At 38.4% G+C, this 18,910-nt stretch overlaps 3 protein-coding genes across 4 annotated transcripts; 2 read left to right on the plus strand and 1 right to left on the minus strand.

The window, feature by feature from the left end:
* The first annotated feature begins 366 nt into the window (after positions 1 to 366).
* Positions 367 to 3,409, plus strand: ankra2 (ankyrin repeat, family A (RFXANK-like), 2). The gene is made up of 8 exons (XM_056241389.1): positions 367 to 745; positions 847 to 1,005; positions 1,326 to 1,391; positions 1,947 to 2,044; positions 2,397 to 2,522; positions 2,823 to 2,889; positions 2,993 to 3,073; positions 3,200 to 3,409. Exons 1-8 carry the CDS (start codon positions 493 to 495, stop codon positions 3,253 to 3,255), a joined length of 906 nt encoding a protein of 301 aa, XP_056097364.1. The 5' UTR covers positions 367 to 492; the 3' UTR covers positions 3,256 to 3,409.
* Positions 3,410 to 3,981: 572 nt separating this feature from the next.
* On the minus strand, positions 3,982 to 8,632 carry btf3 (basic transcription factor 3). 2 transcript variants are annotated; one of them, XM_056241379.1, is made up of 6 exons: positions 8,496 to 8,632; positions 7,675 to 7,743; positions 7,447 to 7,560; positions 7,136 to 7,337; positions 5,660 to 5,716; positions 3,982 to 4,350 (listed from the first exon to the last, which is right to left on the minus strand). In XM_056241379.1, the coding sequence occupies exons 2-6, from the start codon at positions 7,741 to 7,743 to the stop codon at positions 4,304 to 4,306; spliced, it is 489 nt and encodes a 162-aa protein (XP_056097354.1). In that variant the 5' UTR covers positions 8,496 to 8,632; the 3' UTR covers positions 3,982 to 4,303. The 2 variants fall into 2 exon arrangements, with proteins under 2 accessions (XP_056097354.1, XP_056097355.1); XM_056241380.1 differs by having other exon boundaries at positions 8,433 to 8,576.
* Positions 8,633 to 12,808: 4,176 nt separating this feature from the next.
* Positions 12,809 to 14,603, plus strand: foxd1 (forkhead box D1). The gene has a single exon (XM_056241399.1). It carries the CDS (start codon positions 13,065 to 13,067, stop codon positions 14,091 to 14,093), a length of 1,029 nt encoding a protein of 342 aa, XP_056097374.1. The 5' UTR covers positions 12,809 to 13,064; the 3' UTR covers positions 14,094 to 14,603.
* Positions 14,604 to 18,910: the final 4,307 nt, after the last annotated feature.

The raw sequence follows: 18,910 nt of genomic DNA on the forward strand, positions 1-18,910 counted from the left end.
TCCTCTTTACTGGTTAACAGAGTATAATATGTAAAGGTAGTTAAAGTTAGCTGGTTGGCTAACCTTGTTTTGTTAACACTGACATTCAGCACGCTCATTTGTCGGGCATGTATTATGTATTTTGTCCAGGATCAAACGTGCATGGCTAAAATTCCAAATTGAAATCTGTTATTATAAAACCATCATAATAACCTTGATGATTCATCAGTTGTGGGTTTAGAGTATTGCTGTTATAGACTCGAACTGTGGCACAAATGTCCCCAACACGGTAGCCTTTGAAGTTACGTTTACAATGTAGCCATACGACTTACAGTTGATCGTTCACATATTTCCATTAATGTAAATATCTCTATCTAAATATCCCAGGTACAAAAGCTTTATTCTGTATGGGAGGCAGACATCATCCCCAACCATAAGGGTTTGATTATATTTATGGAACAAGCTCAAGATCACTTGTAGCTTCTGTGGAATATAACAGGTCCTGTGTGGACAATGGCATCGGAGGAGATGGAAGGTTTGTGCCCATTACCAGAGGTGACTGGCATCAAGGTCGAGCCATCAGTCAGCATTGGTTCAGTGGAGGATGCCAACTCACAGAACGCCATGGGGATAAAGTTTATATTACCCAATCGCTTTGACATGAACGTATGCTCACGCTTTGTGAAGTCGCTGAACGAGGAAGACAGTAAAAACATCCAGGACCAGGTGAACTCTGATCTGGAGGTGGCCTCTGTGTTATTTAAAGGTAAATCAAATGAATGGAGGTAAAACAAATTGATGGAGGAAAATGACCACCTTTTTGGTGAATATCATTGTATGGGAAGTCTTCTGTTTCTCTCTCTACAGCGGAGTGTAATATCCAAACATCTCCCTCACCTGGTATTCAGGTTAGGCATGTGTACACGCCATCGACCACCAAACACTTCTCTCCCATTAAGCAGTCCACCACACTCACCAACAAACACCGTGGGAACGAGGTCTCATCCACACCGTTGCTTGTTCACTGTAAGTCTTCTCATTTCTCATTTCATTTGCCAAAACTATCCACTGATATTTGTCAATCTACTCCGGTGTTGTCCAATCCTGGTTCGGGAATGCCACTGTGCCGCAGAGATTAGCTCCAACCCCAATAAACACCCCTAAACCGAGGCAATCAAGGTCTTCAGGGTTACTAAAACCTTCCAGGCAGGTATATTGGGACAAGATGGAGTTAAACTCTGCAGGACGTTGGCCCTCCAGGACTAGGATTGGACACCCCCGATCTACTCTTTAAAACTAAAACCATGACTATAACTTCATGTTCACCTTTTTTCCCTCTTTTCTAGCACTGTCTATACATCAGTTGGCGGCACAAGGAGAGATGGTGTTCCTTGCAAGTCGAATAGAACAAGGCAAGTTTTTAAAATCGATGTGAAGCAAAAGTGCAGTTTGGTCTTAAATACTGTTCAAAAGTTTGTAAATGCTTTTGAAAGTTTATTATGCTCACCAAGACAGTGTTTATTTGATCAAAAATAAACTAAAGCAGTAATATTGTGCAATATTATTACATTTAAAATAATTGTTTATATTTTTATATATTTTAACATGTAATGTTAATGATGATGGCAAAGCTGAATTTTCAGCATCATTACTCCAGTCTTCAGTGTCACATGATCCTTATAATAATACGAACATTGCTTATTATTAATGTTGAAAAAAGTTGTGCTGCTTAATATTTTTGTAGAAACTGTGATATTTATTTTCAGGATTCTTGTGATGAACAGCTTTTGCAACATTATAAATGTCTTTACTGTCATTACTTATTTAATTCAATGTGTCCTTGCTGAATAAAGGTATTAATTAATTCATATAAATATATACTGACCCCTAACTTGAAAAGTGGTGTAATTATTATCTCTTAGGTCAATTATGTCAAACACTTACCTTCCTTTTGCTCTTTAAATTAGAGTCTGTGATAAACCTGCAGGATGAGGAAGGATTCACCCCACTGATGTGGGCAGCAGCTCATGGACAGATTGCTGTGGTGGAGTTCCTGTTACAGAGTGTGAGTGCAAAATACGGTACACTTTCACTACATCAGTTCTTCAAAGTTATCTTTAACTGATCACTGAGATCAAATAGTCCAAATATACCTGCACAAAGCAATCAGTTAGCATTCCTATTCATGTCCGTGGCAAATGTTCGGCTGGTGCATGCTGCCATCTTTGTTTGTGGGGGTCACTTTTCCGGAAGCTTTGTTATTCTTTATACTTTCACACTTCTGTCATTCTTTTAAAATTTTAGCTCAAAGCTCTCAGCTCAAAGCTTTTCTCAGTAGGTCGGAGCCACCTGGGACACAAAGCAGAAGTCAAATTTAATGGCTGAATCTTTAGATACTCAGAATCCTTTGCTTTCAGGGTGCAGATCCTCATCTCTTGGCCAAAGGGAGAGAGAGTGCCCTGTCATTGGCCTGCAGTAAAGGGTACACAGATATTGTCAGAATGCTTATCGACTGTGGAGTTGACGTCAATGAGTACGATTGGGTAAGTGGTCACATTGTTCGTTGATTTCTGAAGACAGCTAAATAACAGAAGATCTGTAAATGAAAATCATGTGTCGGTGACTGTAGTGCAGTATATTACTTTGCTAAATATGCTGGTAGTTAAATGGATTTGACAGGTTTGTTGGGTGGGGGTTAAATAGTAAGAGATAAATAGTCAAATAGTTTTTCCTAGTATTGTTATATGGTGTGAATATACTTCTTGGTATGAGGTGTAGAAGTCAGAATCAATGTTTAAGCAAAAAAATTATTTGCACTTAAAGCAGTGCTTATGCATTTTCAGAATGGTGGTGCTCCGTTACTCTACGCAGTGCATGGTAATCATGTTCGCTGTGTGGAAATCCTCTTAGGTAAAAGGCTTACTTTGAATTCAGTTCATTTCACTCCAATGCATTCCAGTGTTTAGTTTTTTTCACTGTCGTGTAATGAATATGACTTCTGATCACTGAACAGAGAGTGGAGCTGACCCAACCATGGAGTCAGACTCTGGGTTCAACGCTATGGACATGGCTGTGGCGATGGGCCATAGAAATGGTAACACTAACAAAGCTTAGCTTTCTTAAAATATGAATATTTGATGAAGCTGAGATCATTAACCTTGTACATGCTTTGTGTTGGTCTTACTGTCTCAACATGCATGTCATTCTTTATGTTTCCCAGTCCAACAGGTCTTGGAGGCTCATCTTCTGAAGCTTCTGCAAGGTATCAAAGAATAACCATGGCATGTACATGACAAATTGGGAGTGAATATTTGAGTGTTAAATATCTGCTAACTCACTGATGAAGTGAATTGTCATTTTTGAATCCACCATTGAATGAACATACAAATGTACTGACCCATAAACACATGACAATTGCTGACATCAGAAATTGATTTTTGAATTTAATATATTATACAGTATATATGTGTGTGTGTGTGTTTGTGTTTAGTCGATGTGATGTGTGTTTTAGGTCATTGATCTTTGCCAATTTGCAATGTGTACTTGAAAAGCCATTTAAATTTGGCATTTAATGCAAAACGAAGCAGTTTCACATTAAACTTGACTGGTATTAAGAATGGTTCATAAAATAAAGAATCTAAATCAGGTACTTTAGAATCAATGGAGTGCAAAGGAACATGGTGCAAAAAAGATTTACAGCAACAGTTTTCAGTGAGAGATGTACTAATTCAACTATCACTTTTTACTGTTGCACCCAGAAAGATTGTGTTCAGGTTTACTCTTTGGATTACCCTCTTTTTATGGCAAATTTTGTTCTACAACTGTAAATAAACTTTTACTTGTACTAAAGGATGTATCTGATTGATATCTGAAAAACTATTATTTAAAAAGTACACTGCATTTCTAACATGAGTTTTTGTAATGTTTTTTTGTACTAATCCCTAAAGAATCATAATTGTTTGTTAACAATCCTCAATTAAACGCAACAACAGTGTTTAATAATCTTTTTGTCAATAGCAAATGTTTATTTCCAGATGTTGATTCAGACAAGCTCCAAATGAGTGAGCCTCAGTAACAGGGAAGGTGGAGGCAAAGATGCCTCTTGGACCGCACAAGCAAACACACATACCAGTAAAACTGTGCATGAACTTGTGTGGTTCAATCAATCTCACACTCTCAGCATGGACACATGAGGGCCACAGCAGTGCACGAAAAAGATATAATAGATTCAGGGATGCAATACATTTATAAAAGAATAGGGGAAAAAAGTCCCACAAGTCTCCGCTGAGACCTGAGATCTCAAACGCCTTTCCTTGCCATGATGTTAATTTGCCTCATTCTTTGAAGCCTCATCGAAATTCTCCACAAGATCTGCAAAGAGAGAAAATGTGGATTCAGTAAAACAATATAATGTCTACATGGGGTTACAAAGACTTAAAAGGGTAAGTTCACCCAAAAATAAATTATTTTCAACGCTCCCGTGTGTATCTGTGCAAGCGCTCGGTGAAGAGCGCCATTTTTGTATATTTACAACATGTTTTTGAAGCGCTGATCATTATAGCCAATCACAGACATATTTGATAAGCGCATGAGCAATCAGAGGTGTTTATGATTCCACTCAAAGAGTCATATTTTTTAAATTTCGGTACCTACGTCGGTACTTTTTGACAACACTACTATGGAGGGACAGAAAGCTCGCCAACAACTGGCCTGGAATGCATTATACAGCGATTTTAAACTTTTTTTTTTTCGAAAAAATGCAAAGGAAAAACGTTTCTACTTTTAGTACATCGTTGTCATGTAAACGTACCCTAAAATCTCATCTTTATGAAACGCTGTCCGAGTGTTTATAGACACGATCTGAAAGAGCGATTTCTGTGCTTTTCTTTCACTTGAGTGAGCCCACGTGTGCAAGTGATTTCCATAGAGAACATAAACGAGCACTGGGAGACTGAAAAGTCCACAGCTGTAAAAATGAAACCGCAGAGGATCAAAGCAGGTTGCCTTTTAGGAGATGAAATCTGATAAATGGAATATCAACTTTTCTGCTCCGGGGCATCAGAGAGGGAATCACTAACAGAAGGCTGGACTTTGATTGTTTTCAGAGGGGACAGAAAAGGTTGAATCTCAGTAATGGGCACAATGGCACAAGCTGTTAACCCCTTTTGTCATCGCACGGGTGAGCTAATTTTGCAGTGTCGGAGTTGTAATCATACTGTACATGTGTAAGACTTGAGTTACTAACTGGAGTTTGCTCAGGAAGGAGAACTGGGGAATTGTAATGGCAACCGTATGTGTTTGCCCCCCTCTCTTTAAAAAGAAAAGCAAACCGAGCTTTCAGTGCTCATAAACAATAGAGGAGATTTTAAACACTTGTATATGTTGACAATGTAACAGCCTAGACAACCTGCTGAAACCCTCCTTTTTTGGACATTTCAACAACACAAGCAACTATGCTGCCCTAACGTAAGCAAGCGTGCTATGCTTACATTACCACATGCATAGAAACCCATATGGTAATGATTGTGAAGCTCAAGCTAGGAGGCATTTAAAATACACAAGGAATAATAAAAAATGTACAAAAGCCCCCCCAAAAAATCTTATGGTTAATGCGCGTTGCAACTTAAGATATGGTTAAAGTGGATTAGGGAGGGGGGAAGTTTCAGAGCAACATACTGACCTGGAACTTCATCATCATCTTCCTCTCCACCAGCTACCGGTGCCTTTCCATCACCAGCTGAAAGAAATTGGGAGAAAAATTAAAAATGTTCAAACATTCACCATTTTAAACAATACACTGTTAGTTGGAGATTAGAGCATTTACAGTCATCGTTTACAATACTATCAAAAGAGATCTTTCCATAATAGCATAGCTAAACATGCATCTGATATGGGATGCTTCAGCTCAGATTAACCATAAGCCCTGACAAGATATGTTAGTTCTAATAATGAACAGAATTAAAAGCATTCAGACATACATTAGCCCAAACTTAGTAGAGAGAGAGCTTTATAAAAAATAAAAAAAAAATGTATTTTAGTCTTCCGGTTTTCCAAACTGGGGTTTGAGAGTTCATTAAAAATATTTAAATTAAAATACAAAAAAAAAAAAAATCCTGCAAGAGATTTGACCATTAAATGGATAGTTCACCCAAAAATAAATTCTGACATCACTTGCCCTCATGTCGTTCCCAACTCGTAAGACTTTTGTTCATCTTCGAAGCACAGATGAAGATATTTTTATGAAATCTGAGAGATTTCTTTCTCTCCATTGACAGCTACGCAACTACCACTTAGAGGCTTCAAATTGCTTTATGTGATGAACAGATTGAATTTAGGCTTTTATTCACATATAAATGTTCTTCAATGCACACATACGTTAAGGTAAACGGAAGCTCAAGCATGCTTAATTCTAGGTTTGTTCTCGCACGTCAAGCAAGTACTGTTGAGCTTCTGTTTATGTTCACTGATCAATGTTTAGGAGAATAAAAGGCCTAAATTCAATCTATGCACCATATAAAGCGATCGAGTCTCTTCAGAAAATTTAGACAAAACCACTCAATTCATAAGGATTAGTTTTACAATCTCTGTATGAACTTTTTGAAGCATCAAATTTGTAGTTGCATGAACTGTCAATGGAGGGGAAAAAATCTGTCAGATTGCCCTAAAATGTCTTCATTTGTTGCGAAGATGAACGAAAGTCTTACGGATTTGGAATGATATGAGGGCGAGTAAATGACGACCACTTACATTAGGTTAACTATCCCTTTAACCATCAAAGAACTGATATAATGTGTGACCTTGTTAAATTGAAATGTTAGCTCAAAATCTTTAGGGGTACTTCAAAGAAATGTTTAGGTCAAATGGGTTCAGCTGACAAAAGTTTGGGTATTCCTGCTTGAGATGTACTCACTCAGTCTATGCATAAATAACCAACTAAAAGTCTATTCTAAAGTATACTCTCTAGGAACAGACCAGCAGCAATGACACACCCCTACCCCAAAAATACGCAAACACCTGTTTGCAACACACTATTTTGTGGGTTTAGTTAGTAGTTCACTATGCTGCACTCTGCATAAAATGAAAGAAACAAAAGAAATGTGACACACTGCTTCTGTCTGACTCATGCGATCTGACCCATTTTGAGAACAGAACACACCTTGTTTGGGCAGGGCCTCTGCAAGTCTGCGCAGACTGGTCAGGCTGTCAGCGCCCAACTGGTTGAGGATAGAGGGCAGCATCTCTGTCAGCTGCTTGGTCTCGGCGTGGCCTGTGATGGTGAAAGTATTGGCTGCAAGTGAGGCCTGCACTTTGGGATTGTTGAAGTGGATCACCGTGCCCTGGTTTGTAAACATGTTCACCTGCAAAGCAACAGCATGACAATTGAAAGACCAAAGCATTTGTGTACATAGAAAAATTGCATATTTCATTCATAAATGTAGACTTCTGTTTAGCTGAGCCAATCCTTACCTCCTCAATGCCAGAAATGTTATTTACTCCCAATTTCTTCAGGGAGAACTGGAGCTTTTTGTCATCGGCAGTAGCCGTTCTGTGGACCACCTTCTTCTTTCTGCGAGCGGTGCCCTATCAAAACGAAACGGCATCAATATGTAAGGAACTACTCTTATTTGGCCTGATATATATGAAGTACATATACATTACCAAGGTTTTAATGTTTGTTTTGTTATCAGTCCTTACCTTACCACCGATGCGGACTTGTGCCTGCAACTTGGCTAATTTCTCCTGGTTCATTATCGTTTCTTTCATCTGTAAGACAGAAGGATGTCAATGATAGTGTGGAGAACGGAATTAAGTTACGACACAAATGTGTTTCGGGGTGCGGTCTGAATGACAAATTCAGCGGACAAACTTATCTTTAGCCTGCAAAACTTCAACACAGACACATGCACAGCAATTCATAAAACTACCAAATTAAGTCTATGCTCATTTTCAAACACACTTAAATCAGAAAACGACTGTTTTATATTAGGAGCAGCGGCCAGTAAAGAGCAAAAGATCGGAGCTTGCTGTCAGGCCTGTTAAGAAAGAGCGACCGCTTAACTAAAGCAGCAAAAGTCAGGTGGTTGTTACACCGCAAAATAACACTTCCAGACCGACACTGCTATGCAACTCTTCAAAGTTTTCAACTCAAAACTCTGATTAAACAGATGTTATTAGTCCACAAAGGAAAACGTTAGCCAATTTATTAAACGAAAACGATGAAGGAAAAGTCGTAAATAAAAACGCTATTAGCATTCTGTCTGTAAATATAAATGTAAAACGCATTAGATCAATCTGTCGCGTGCGCTATAGCAGCAGTGCTATTTTCACGCGCTCTCGGGCCTGGGTCTCTCCCGGCAGGGCCGAGTCTCACCCGCACCAATTCAGCCATCTTTCCGCGGGTGATTCTTATAAAACAGCAGCCGCTTTTGGTAAATAAGGTACTTATTATTTACCTTGAGCCTCGGAACCAGGAGTGATTGTGCAGGAAATAGAGTATTTTAGAGCTCCTCACTGACCTGCACGCTAGCAGCAAACACACGCGGAGAGCAAGATGGAAGCGAGAGAGGAAGACGGAAGTGACGACAGGGCTGAAATGCTACCCAGTGGGCTGGATCCAGAAACCAGCCTGCCTGCCCTGCGCACAACTCTGGACCAAAAATAGAATCGCTCTTGAGCATTGTCGGGTCTCTTTTGTGCGATATTGGTGTTATGTTATAAGATAAAAGTGAGTTTAAATTACACAATATCAACCAGAAATTATGTCGTCCCAATCTGTTCTAAACACTTGTTATTGAAGTCCCGCCCTCAAGTGGTGGGCTGCATGTTTAATAACTTTGTTGAGTTATATATGATGACTTTGTCTCAGATCCATACAATCTCAAATCAATATGCATTTTTATAACCATTAATAACATCTGTTAGTAGTAGGCTAGTATAGCCTATTTAAAATGGTAAGGCTACTGCTAGGAAACTGTATATTAAAGTGTATTTACAGCTATGAAACCATATTTAGCCTACACAATTTGTAGGCCTAGAACAATTGTGTATTCTGCTGCATTTAACAAACAATGCTAAAAATATATATAGCCTATATATGAAAAAGAGTTGAATAAAGAAATGTATCCTATGGAAATGTGAATTTATATCAGAATAAATAATCACATTGCATGAAATTATGAAGTCAGGATTTGCCCATGTCAGAAATCCTCAGAGAATAAATTACGAGTGTTAGGTTATACAAGCTAGAATCGCTGAGCTGTTAGCTTTCTGAGCTGGCAGACCAGCCAGAAACCTAACTAAATGCAAAAACAAGCTAAAAAAAATTGGAACATTTCATCCGATGTCCCCTTTAAGCTTTTTTAGCTCTCGCACCATTTTTGATATCCTGCCAATGTATAATCGACATAAATTTCCAGAAAATATTTTCTTTTTTCCCCAGAAAATAATAAACTGTAAAAGTAACTAAGCGTTCCAGTGCAGCGGAATAGCCTATTTCAAAATAAATGATTTTCCACTTTTAGGCGACTCGAAATATTAGACCACGCAACAGGAAAAAGATTGCATGTGATTGGTATAACCGGCTGTCATTTAGAACTCCTTGCAGCTGAATTTTTCAAGCACTTCTGAAACGCACACACGTTATAAAATTAAACATGTTTTATGCCGTGCATGTGAAATTAATTGTAGAGCACATGCGAATCTCTGCAGATGTTTTAGTTACAATTCTGATTACCGGTGTATTCATGGGACTTGTCACCAGAGCAGCCGTGGCAGGGAAGTACTTTCATGGCAGCCTACCCTGTGGCACGGAAAGCGTCACCCCTGCGGGACTTTAGAAACACTTTAGATGTGGTTTAACCACACACACAAGCCCTGACCCGTCTCACGGCGCCCCGGTTCTCAAAACTCGATTTCATTCACTCGCACGCGCAGAATAATTAAGCCACAGCCAATAGGAACATCACTTCCAGTTATTGTGACGGTGATCTAGATTGTGCGTAGCCTATACGCTAACTTACCGTCTTCCCAAATAAATAGGTCTATATAGCAATAGCCTACTATCCAACCATCCAACCAACCAACCAGTAAGTGTTCATTTTTAAATAACGTAGGCTAGGCTACATATTTAAAGAACTAGCCTAGATTTATTTTTCAAACCAAGTTAATTTAAACAATTTATTCTTTACCAGTGTTCATATTGGCCTATAGTTTTGGGATTAATAGGCTATATGTCCTGCTGAAAGTTTATTTTGCCGCACAGCACGCTTTCTGACCAATCTTCATAATTTAAAGTGTGCTTCTTTTAAATCGTCCCGAAAATATGCCGCAACGATGAAGCAGCTATGGTTTGTAGAATGTAGCCTGCAACTGCCAAAATTGTTCCTGATCAGTTTCTGATGTAAACAAACAGCATATCAGAGTTAAAAGTCACTTTCGTTTGGGTTTCACTAAATAGTTTAAGCAGCTTGATTGCATTTTGACTTGACGATTTTCTATAGGCTAACAGCTTAATTCCTCCTCATTTTGCAGCACGAATAACGTTTAGCTAACTGTGTGAATTAAATATATTAGCTATAGCTACAACCATGATTATGCTATACCCTACTACTTTTTTCCACAAGTCAAATAGCAAAAAATACAAAGTAAAAAATGGACCAGCGCTATTATTTAAAGACTGATTTAAAAAGACTTAATTAGCCAAAAGATTAAGTTGAATTAATTAACGACTAAATTGATTATGAAAATGTTTTTTAATATTGAATATATATTTAAATATAAATATACAAATATTACTGAGTTATGAAACGAATTAACCTTAAATTAATTTCAATTGATTCCATCAATTCATAGGTTAGCCTATACTTGCTTGCAAAATAACAGAAATTTTGAAAGTTTTTGTAAAATAATAATCCCGTGGAACCAAAACTTGGTTTAGCTAAAATTGAGATAAACCTGGAAAACGGACAGAAGGGTTAATGGCGTCTGAACTGCCGCGAGATGGCACTCTCACAGCCCTTAATTCTGCTGGCTGAAGTAAATATATGTTAATACACAAGCCTGACCACATGAGTTACCATAAAACGGCCATCAAACCGGACCAGATGTTTTTGCAATCATACAAAAATACCCCTTATACCCACTGCATCCTCCAGAACCAACATCAAACTGTAATAAAGAAGGAAAAGATAATTCATTTTGAGGAGTTTGAAAAGACCTTTTTTTTATGTCGGGGACACGAGTTTCTATGGGTCAGCGGTGTGTGTCTTTTGGACAAGTGTTTTCATCACTCCTAACCACAAGTTGTTTTAGTAGCCAACTTTATATAAAATTTTCTATGTTTTTCTTTCTTTCTTTTCCTTTTTTTTCTTTTAAAAATTTAAAGCGAGCTTCTTGACTGTGTATTTTTTTTTTTTTTTAGTTTAGGCCTACTAAATTATTAGTAAACTAATTTATTACTAAAACATTTTATGATTGTTATTAGGCCTAAAATTATTTCGTTATTACAGTAATAATAATAATAATATTAATATTAACAATAATAATAACAATGAAGTTAAGATATTATGACGTGAATATAGGCCTACGTTTATTATATTTGATAGGCTAATTGTTTATTCAAACAAACAAATAAAAATGAATGAAAACATTACGCCTTTAAATATTTTAATGCAGTGTTTGTAAATATTTTGTTAACCACAACAAACACTTATTGTTAGTCCTTATTTAATATTCAGCTGGTAGCTAACATTCGGCTTTATGCTCACTGTGTAAAAACAAGAAAACAAAAAGACAGACACTCCCCTTTAAAGGGAAAATAACACACACTGTACAGCTGAATTCTTTTTTAAAATAAAATAAAATCATTTTTTTAATAATTGAGTTTTAATCCTGGTTATGTTTAGGCTAATTATGAGCCGTGAATGATAGGCTAGCCTACTTTTGGTTTTGTATTTTCAAGCAGCATTAACATTTTCATGGACTTTTTAATGCTTTAATTATTGTCATGTAGCCAACTGAACTCTTATTTCGATTAAGGCCTGTTTTCCCGTTGGACGCATATTATTATGGAATATTATGATATAATAGCCTACTATAATATAATATTTCTTAATGGGCAAAATCGCGACAGAAGCGTCCAATATTCCAGTAGCCTTTACTCACAAATATCCTACTTCTTTAACATTTTAAAAATGACTCTTGCCAGACCAATTGCTAAAATTAATTATGAATTTGACAATGTTGGCCTCCCGGGATAGGGCGCATGTGGCCTGCTTTTTCGCGAGCTAGAATGCTCTTTCGTGATCCGCGTGACTGATGCGAGTTAACAGCTGACTTTTTTCCATTACCAGTGGCTCGCGGATGATCTAGTGCACTCCCGTGTCACGCAAACTGCGATGCGTAGTGAGGCAGACATAGTGAAGCATTTCTGAAAATCATCTATCCATTATGTCCACATTAAACGTCATGCACAGCACCCGAACAGACATAGTAGGCCTAAACACGTTTATTATTATGGTTTCATCCTATAGGCTATTATGAGAAATATAACAATAGCAGGGAGGGTCCTACCATAACGATGTGCTTAGTTCGCTGAGCTTCTTACATCTTCGAGTCATTATAGGCTATAAAAGAAGACCCAGGAATATCCCACCAAACCAGTGGATTAAGCGGCGGCGATGACCGCCAAAGATAGAACCTCGCCGTTCTTTAGTTTATTTTCAAAGACTGATTTTTTTTTTTTTTTTTATCTCTTCAATAGCAGTGGTGACGCTTTGTTGTCATGTGATCAGCGAGCTGGTATAAAGCGCAAGGGAAGGTCCGCCCTCTTTGGAATTCTGGTCTGGCCTTTAGGAGGGTCTCCCCAGACAGAATAAACGTGTGGATGTGGGGATCTGGGCAACCTCTTGATTCCGTGCCGACAGTAATCCATTAAAAGCATATGGCACTGGTGACACACTGGCACGTCCTCTCTGCATCTGCTCGGCGCGTCTTATGAGTTCCCTCGATTGGAGAGCGCAGGTAACACGCAGGCTCAGCTCGCCCAGCGCTCTTCCGCCGTAGCCCATCAGGGACCCGAGAGAGCCATGACTTTGAGCTCCGAGATGTCGGATGCGTCTGTGCTCTCGGAGGAGACCGACATCGACGTGGTTGGGGAGGGAGATGATGGTGACGGCCATACGCGCTCCTACGTGGACGAGGTAGCTCAGATGCACGACGAGATCCTGCTCAGCGGCTCGCCGTCTTGTGTGGATGGCTCCGCCGCACGGGACCCCTACAAGCCAGCAAGTAAAAACACCCTGGTGAAGCCCCCATACTCCTACATCGCACTCATCACCATGGCAATCCTCCAGAGTCCCAAGAAGCGCCTGACGCTCAGCGAGATCTGTGACTTCATCAGTAACAGATTTCCCTACTACCGGGAAAAGTTCCCAGCTTGGCAGAACTCTATCCGGCACAACCTGTCCCTAAACGACTGCTTCGTCAAGATACCACGTGAGCCCGGGAACCCCGGTAAAGGCAACTACTGGACACTGGACCCAGAGTCCGCCGACATGTTTGATAACGGGAGCTTTCTACGCCGCCGGAAACGCTTTAAGCGCCAGCAGGCACCTGAACTTCTCCGCGAACACGGAGGCTTTCTCCCAGCGGCCGCTGCCTACGGCTACGGGCCTTACGGTTGTGGATACGGTCTGCAGCTTCAGTCTTATCATGCACATTCCGCGCTCCTCGCCTTCCAGCAGCATCAGCCGCCTCCGTCCCGGCATCCTCACACCGGAACTCTCATCCCCGCGCCTTCCCTCATGCCAACCACAACGGAGCTCACCCGTTCCCGCTTCTATCCTCCTCTTAGTCCTGGGCTTTCTTCCCCCTTACAGACAGCGGCTAAGTCCCCGGTTCACCGCTCACCCTTTTCCATAGACAGCATTATCGGGAACTCTTTAAGCCCTACGCTCTCGCATTGTGCCTCACGGACTTCCACGGTGGTCCCGGTGCTGCCGCCGACCCTCGCGTCTCAGCACTCCCCAAACCAACTACCGGGAGTCTTGCACGGACCGACGTCTTTACACGAAAGCTACGCAAATCGGATTGTGAGTGGCACTAGCGGCTGTTAATTTTTTTTTAAACTAAACGTCACATTTTTAAAGCGATACACTCCTTAAGGTAGGATTATTTTTGTACTGTTTTGTTTCGCACAGCTGAATGGTGAACATTTACACGTTCGTGCCTATATTCAAGCTGTGAAATATAAAATATATATTTATGTTAACATTTTAGTTCAATCTAATTTTCGCCCCCACGAACTTTTCGTTGTCAGTGTGATTGTGGTAATCACTGCAGGGCGTCTCAGGACAACATTTTTAACAGGCTATAAAATAAATTGTCAGATGTCTACAATGATATATTTTGTGTGAAAACACAGATGTTTTCTAGTTTGACAAATTGATTTTATTATTTTTACTTTGCAATGAAAATTCACAAGGGTGAAAACCGAGCATTTTTATACAACGTGTACTTCTCAGTAGCCTAATAAACAATGTACATTATTTGGTACTGTATATTCGGAGTGTGCTATTTTTTACACGGTGTTTTTCATTAATAATAAATATTGTTTTGCAAAATAAGTTGGAGTGGAAACTCATTGATAATAGCTTTAATTGTGCTTTAATAGGATATCACTCTTACATCATGAAAGGTGTTCATATTGTCTTGATCCTTTTAAGTATGCTATCCTGAAAACAAATACAAGCATGATTAAAATAAAAAAGGAAATTCTAACAATTAATTATCAACTAACCACTGCAACTTTTACTTTCCAAATCCATTTATTTAAGAAATATAGCCAAAACAAAAAAGGTCAATGACGACTAAATTAACTGCATAATAAAAATTATATTTATGTAATATGATTGTTACTACTACTAATAATAACATTTTTATTTATAAAGAAGGGGCTGTTTTTACTATTCATGAAGGTGATTGAAGATTTTTGCTGGTGCAGCATTTGATGGCGTCATGCATTGCTTGAAAAAAAAACGACTGTGTCTATAAGCGAAACATAGGCTACACACACAAGAGAGAGAGAGAGAGAGAGAGAGAGAGAGAGAGAGAGAGAGAGAGAGAGAGAGGGCGAGATAGTGGAGGACCAGTTGAACCATAATGTAAAGGTTATATTAGGAGCAGTTTTGAAATGACAAGCAGCATCATGAGTATTTTGTATCAGTCATATGACGAGATAAACATGGTCAGTAGAAGACTTTTACTCCAGGATTACTGTTCCACGATGCATTTTGGAAAAAGATGTAGCCTGGCTGTCCAGTTCAACTGAGGCCTCTGACAGAATGTTTGTGGTCATCTTTTTCCCCCTTCAGAATACAAACTAAAAGGTTTCAGTGCTCCAACACTCGTGCATTTTTGTTGCTAATTTTCGATGAAATTGCAATGTTCATGTTGCCTATCTAAACACTGTAAATTTGACATGTGCTTTGAAGGTCGAGAGTGATGTGCCTGATTAAAAGATGATAAGTTATTTTCCTAATCTAGAGCACACAGTAATTTTGAATTCATGTTTTGAGGAGAGATAGCCTATATAGGTTAAATTATGAATCAACCAAGATAGGCTCATATATAGGCAGCTAAAATGTAGACTTAAAACACAAAATATTAGCAGTCAGAATAAATATTTCTGCCTGTTATAAAACGAAATGACATTACAGGGTTGTACGTTTTTTTCTTTCAGACTACAATTGAGGTGATGTTCTTTTGAATATTCGTATTAAACTGTACCCTATCAACCGAATTTACTCGATAAATGCGATACATTAAGAAGGCTAAGGGCCTAATTTTAAGATGATAGCCTAATATGATTTTTCTCGTATTTCCAACATTCTTGTTAGCCCTATATTCACTTCTCATAACTGATAACAGAAGCGGCGATGTCGGTTCCTCATCATGATATCGCTATACGCTGTTTCCCACATTTATCTGCGTAATTGCTACTCAGAGACAGCACAGTGTCACTGGGGTGAGAAACGTGGTGTTTCCCTGCCCTTAGGTCGATGATAATCGGCGTGATCTGATCCAGCTGGCCCTGTCCATGGGAGTACACTGCTCTAACACTTTTTCTTTTTGTCATCTGGTGTCATTTGTAAGGACCAGTATTCAAATTTACACAGTGGGTCAGAGATAATAAAAGAAATCGGTCAGTTTCACAGAGTGCGTGCGTGTGTGTGTGTGTGTGATGTCGAGGCTAGTTCGCTGAACTTCAGCAAATGCCATAGCCATCATAATGAACTGCTGTTGGGATGCTTACGGGATAATGGTCTATAATTATAGATAAACTTCTTCAAAGGGACGACAATTAAGACCACAATAGAAAATGTTTCAGACCAACCCAGCTGAAAAATATTTTAGGCAATCAAAGTGCACCACGGACGCGGTTTAAAATGAGCCACGATCATAAATAAAATAAAACCAAATGACTTATTTCTAAACTGTATTCAATGCAACACAGTGTGTGTTTGGTGATAATGGAAATCTGGATTAGCCTAGTGTACGAGGAAACAGAGACATAGTTCAGTAGGCCAATGGAGCATCAAACGCGCGCACGCTTACATGCACACAAATACTGTAGTGCCACTATGATGTAACCATGCTACTAGGCTATTGGCTGGGGATAAACGTGATAAAGTTAAATACGCTCTTTTCTCTCTTTTTTTTAACCTAAATCTTTATTTATTTGTTTCATGAATTTTACAAGCAGACAACTTGTGTCATAGATAAAATACTTGAAAAAGCACATTCTAAAACAATATAATTGTCTATTTTGGGAGAAATATTCCACAGTAAAATTATGAGATAAAGCAAATGTACACGCATTAACAGATGCAGTTTTATTAAACGAACACTTATGTAGCATCAATTATAATTACCCCATTGTATTTTTGGGCTGCCTATATATTGCGCATCAGACATCTTTTAGCTCGTGCAAAGTCAAGGACTGTTCGCGTGCTAAACTCTACAATAGTGTTCTAACCTTGCCAGGTTCATAAATTATAGATGGTTACCAGCGTCCTTGTGTTGGGTGTGTGGGCAGAATGTTAGCGGACAAGCTAAGGGATGCTATCCCGAGTAGAACTCACCCGACCAAAATACAATCCTGGCTTCAAGACACCCTTTCAAATAAGCTAATTAATTCCAAGAGTTAGTAGCTGTTGTATGATATATATATATATATATATATATATATATATATATATATATATATATATATATATATATATATATATATATATATATATATATATATATATATATTAATATATTTAAATAATAGGCTACTTCACCTTTAATGCGCGCACACACACACACATCACTATGAGCGTTGGAGGGAGAGAAATTGGGAGAGGCATATCATCTCTTAATTCTACTGTCCTCATTTTTCCTCGACGATAAAGAGATTCAGTAATTACACATGCATGCGCGTAACGCACAGACTAAGTTCACTTTTTATTTATTTTATTTAGGCTATAAAGGACGGTTTATACGTGATTGGCCACAGTAACCGAACACAGCAAAACATGTAGATAAGGCTATACCCGTAATTGTCTACATTCTACCGTGGCTGTAGGCCTACATAATATATATATAGCCATATAACTAGCTTTGAAATCAGACCTTTCAGTATGTAAATAAATAATTATGTAAAGAATTTATTTAAATCGCTGTTAACAATGATCATCACACAACAACTTTTCGTGCATAACAATGAGTGCTGTGCTCATATAGGCCCTAATAAAATTTTGATTTAGGCCTTTCACAACGATTTACAATAGGCCTATATAATGGTCCCTGTAGCTCATCTTTTGAAATGTTGTTTTCTACCAAAGACAAGTAGGCAATTGTTGTCGAAATCTAGGTAATAATTGCATTGATTTTACTTTAGGTATACGCCTCTGATAGACTGATCTTGACGAAAACCACTGCAATTATGTGCGATTTAAAAAAAAAAAATCAGTTTGGCATCAAACGCACGTGCTTTTAAAATAGGTAGCCTAATTTAAACAGGAGATCAATTCTGCAGCTTAAATAAATGGCTATAGCAAAATCAAATAACACAAATTACAGTAAAATAACAAATAGCCTCAACGACACTAGGTCTACTACTAAAGTAGTTATAATAATAATAATTCTTATTATTTTTTATTATTTCTATTATTATTATATTTAGCTGTTGTTTGCTTGCTCATGAAATTATGAAAATCAGCGTGTTTCGCCATATGTGCTCTAAACTAATTGCCTATAATAATTGCTTCAGAATGCTAACTTAAATTACGGATAACGGAAACGGCCCATACGGAGGGAAACAGCTCTTATAAACATGAAGACACAGTGTTTAAAGCGTCCAAATCTACCTCTATAAATTCATATAAGACCTTTAACACTGTTAACAAATTTTATTGTTCTTTCGACAAGCGACAAAGCATAACAAGGAAAAAGGAAGTTGAAGATTGAGTGGACTACACAGTGAGTGAATGTCTTTGTGGCCAGCATCAGACCAAAGAACAATACACAAACATTGGTGGTCATCATTTATGTTGTTACATCCACAATTCTAAACCAATTTAAATATAAAGAACAGAAAAGTGAGTGAGCAGGACCAGTAAACCACACCAAGAGACTGGAGTTTACAAAACAAACTGCAGTTCGCAAAACTGGAAACAATCAAAGTCCTGGAAATGTTCTTCTTTGTTTTCAAGTGTTTAGGGTCATGTGGCAATGCTGAGTTTGACCCAATATCCCAGTTAAGTTTATCAAGCATGGTTTAAGAGAACAGGGCTATAGAGCCGTAACAAAGGTAAAGCACCAAGAGCAATAAAACTGACACAACAGTTTATGCTAAAAATATCCAGTATAATAATATAGCCTACAG

Source organism: Rhinichthys klamathensis, unplaced genomic scaffold (assembly GCF_029890125.1).
Source record: "Rhinichthys klamathensis goyatoka isolate OS25496 unplaced genomic scaffold, OSU_Roscu_1.1 h1tg000639l_1, whole genome shotgun sequence".
NCBI lineage: Eukaryota > Metazoa > Chordata > Actinopteri > Cypriniformes > Leuciscidae > Rhinichthys > Rhinichthys klamathensis.

Bases quoted from the DNA above. Each gene is read 5' to 3' on its own strand.
- ankra2 (XM_056241389.1), top strand. From the start codon at position 493: ATGGCATCGGAGGAGATGGAAGGTTTGTGCCCATTACCAGAGGTGACT. The intron at 2,045-2,396 runs GTGAGTGCAAAA...CTTTGCTTTCAG, and splicing joins TGGAGTTCCTGTTACAGAGT to GGTGCAGATCCTCATCTCTT. The intron at 2,890-2,992 runs GTAAAAGGCTTA...ATCACTGAACAG, and splicing joins CTGTGTGGAAATCCTCTTAG to AGAGTGGAGCTGACCCAACC.
- btf3 (XM_056241379.1), bottom strand. From the start codon at position 7,743: ATGAAAGAAACGATAATGAACCAGGAGAAATTAGCCAAGTTGCAGGCA. The intron at 7,338-7,446 runs GTAAGGATTGGC...GTTGCTTTGCAG, and splicing joins ACATTTCTGGCATTGAGGAG to GTGAACATGTTTACAAACCA. The intron at 4,351-5,659 runs GTCAGTATGTTG...CTCTCTTTGCAG, and splicing joins AGATGATGATGAAGTTCCAG to ATCTTGTGGAGAATTTCGAT.
- foxd1 (XM_056241399.1), top strand. From the start codon at position 13,065: ATGACTTTGAGCTCCGAGATGTCGGATGCGTCTGTGCTCTCGGAGGAG.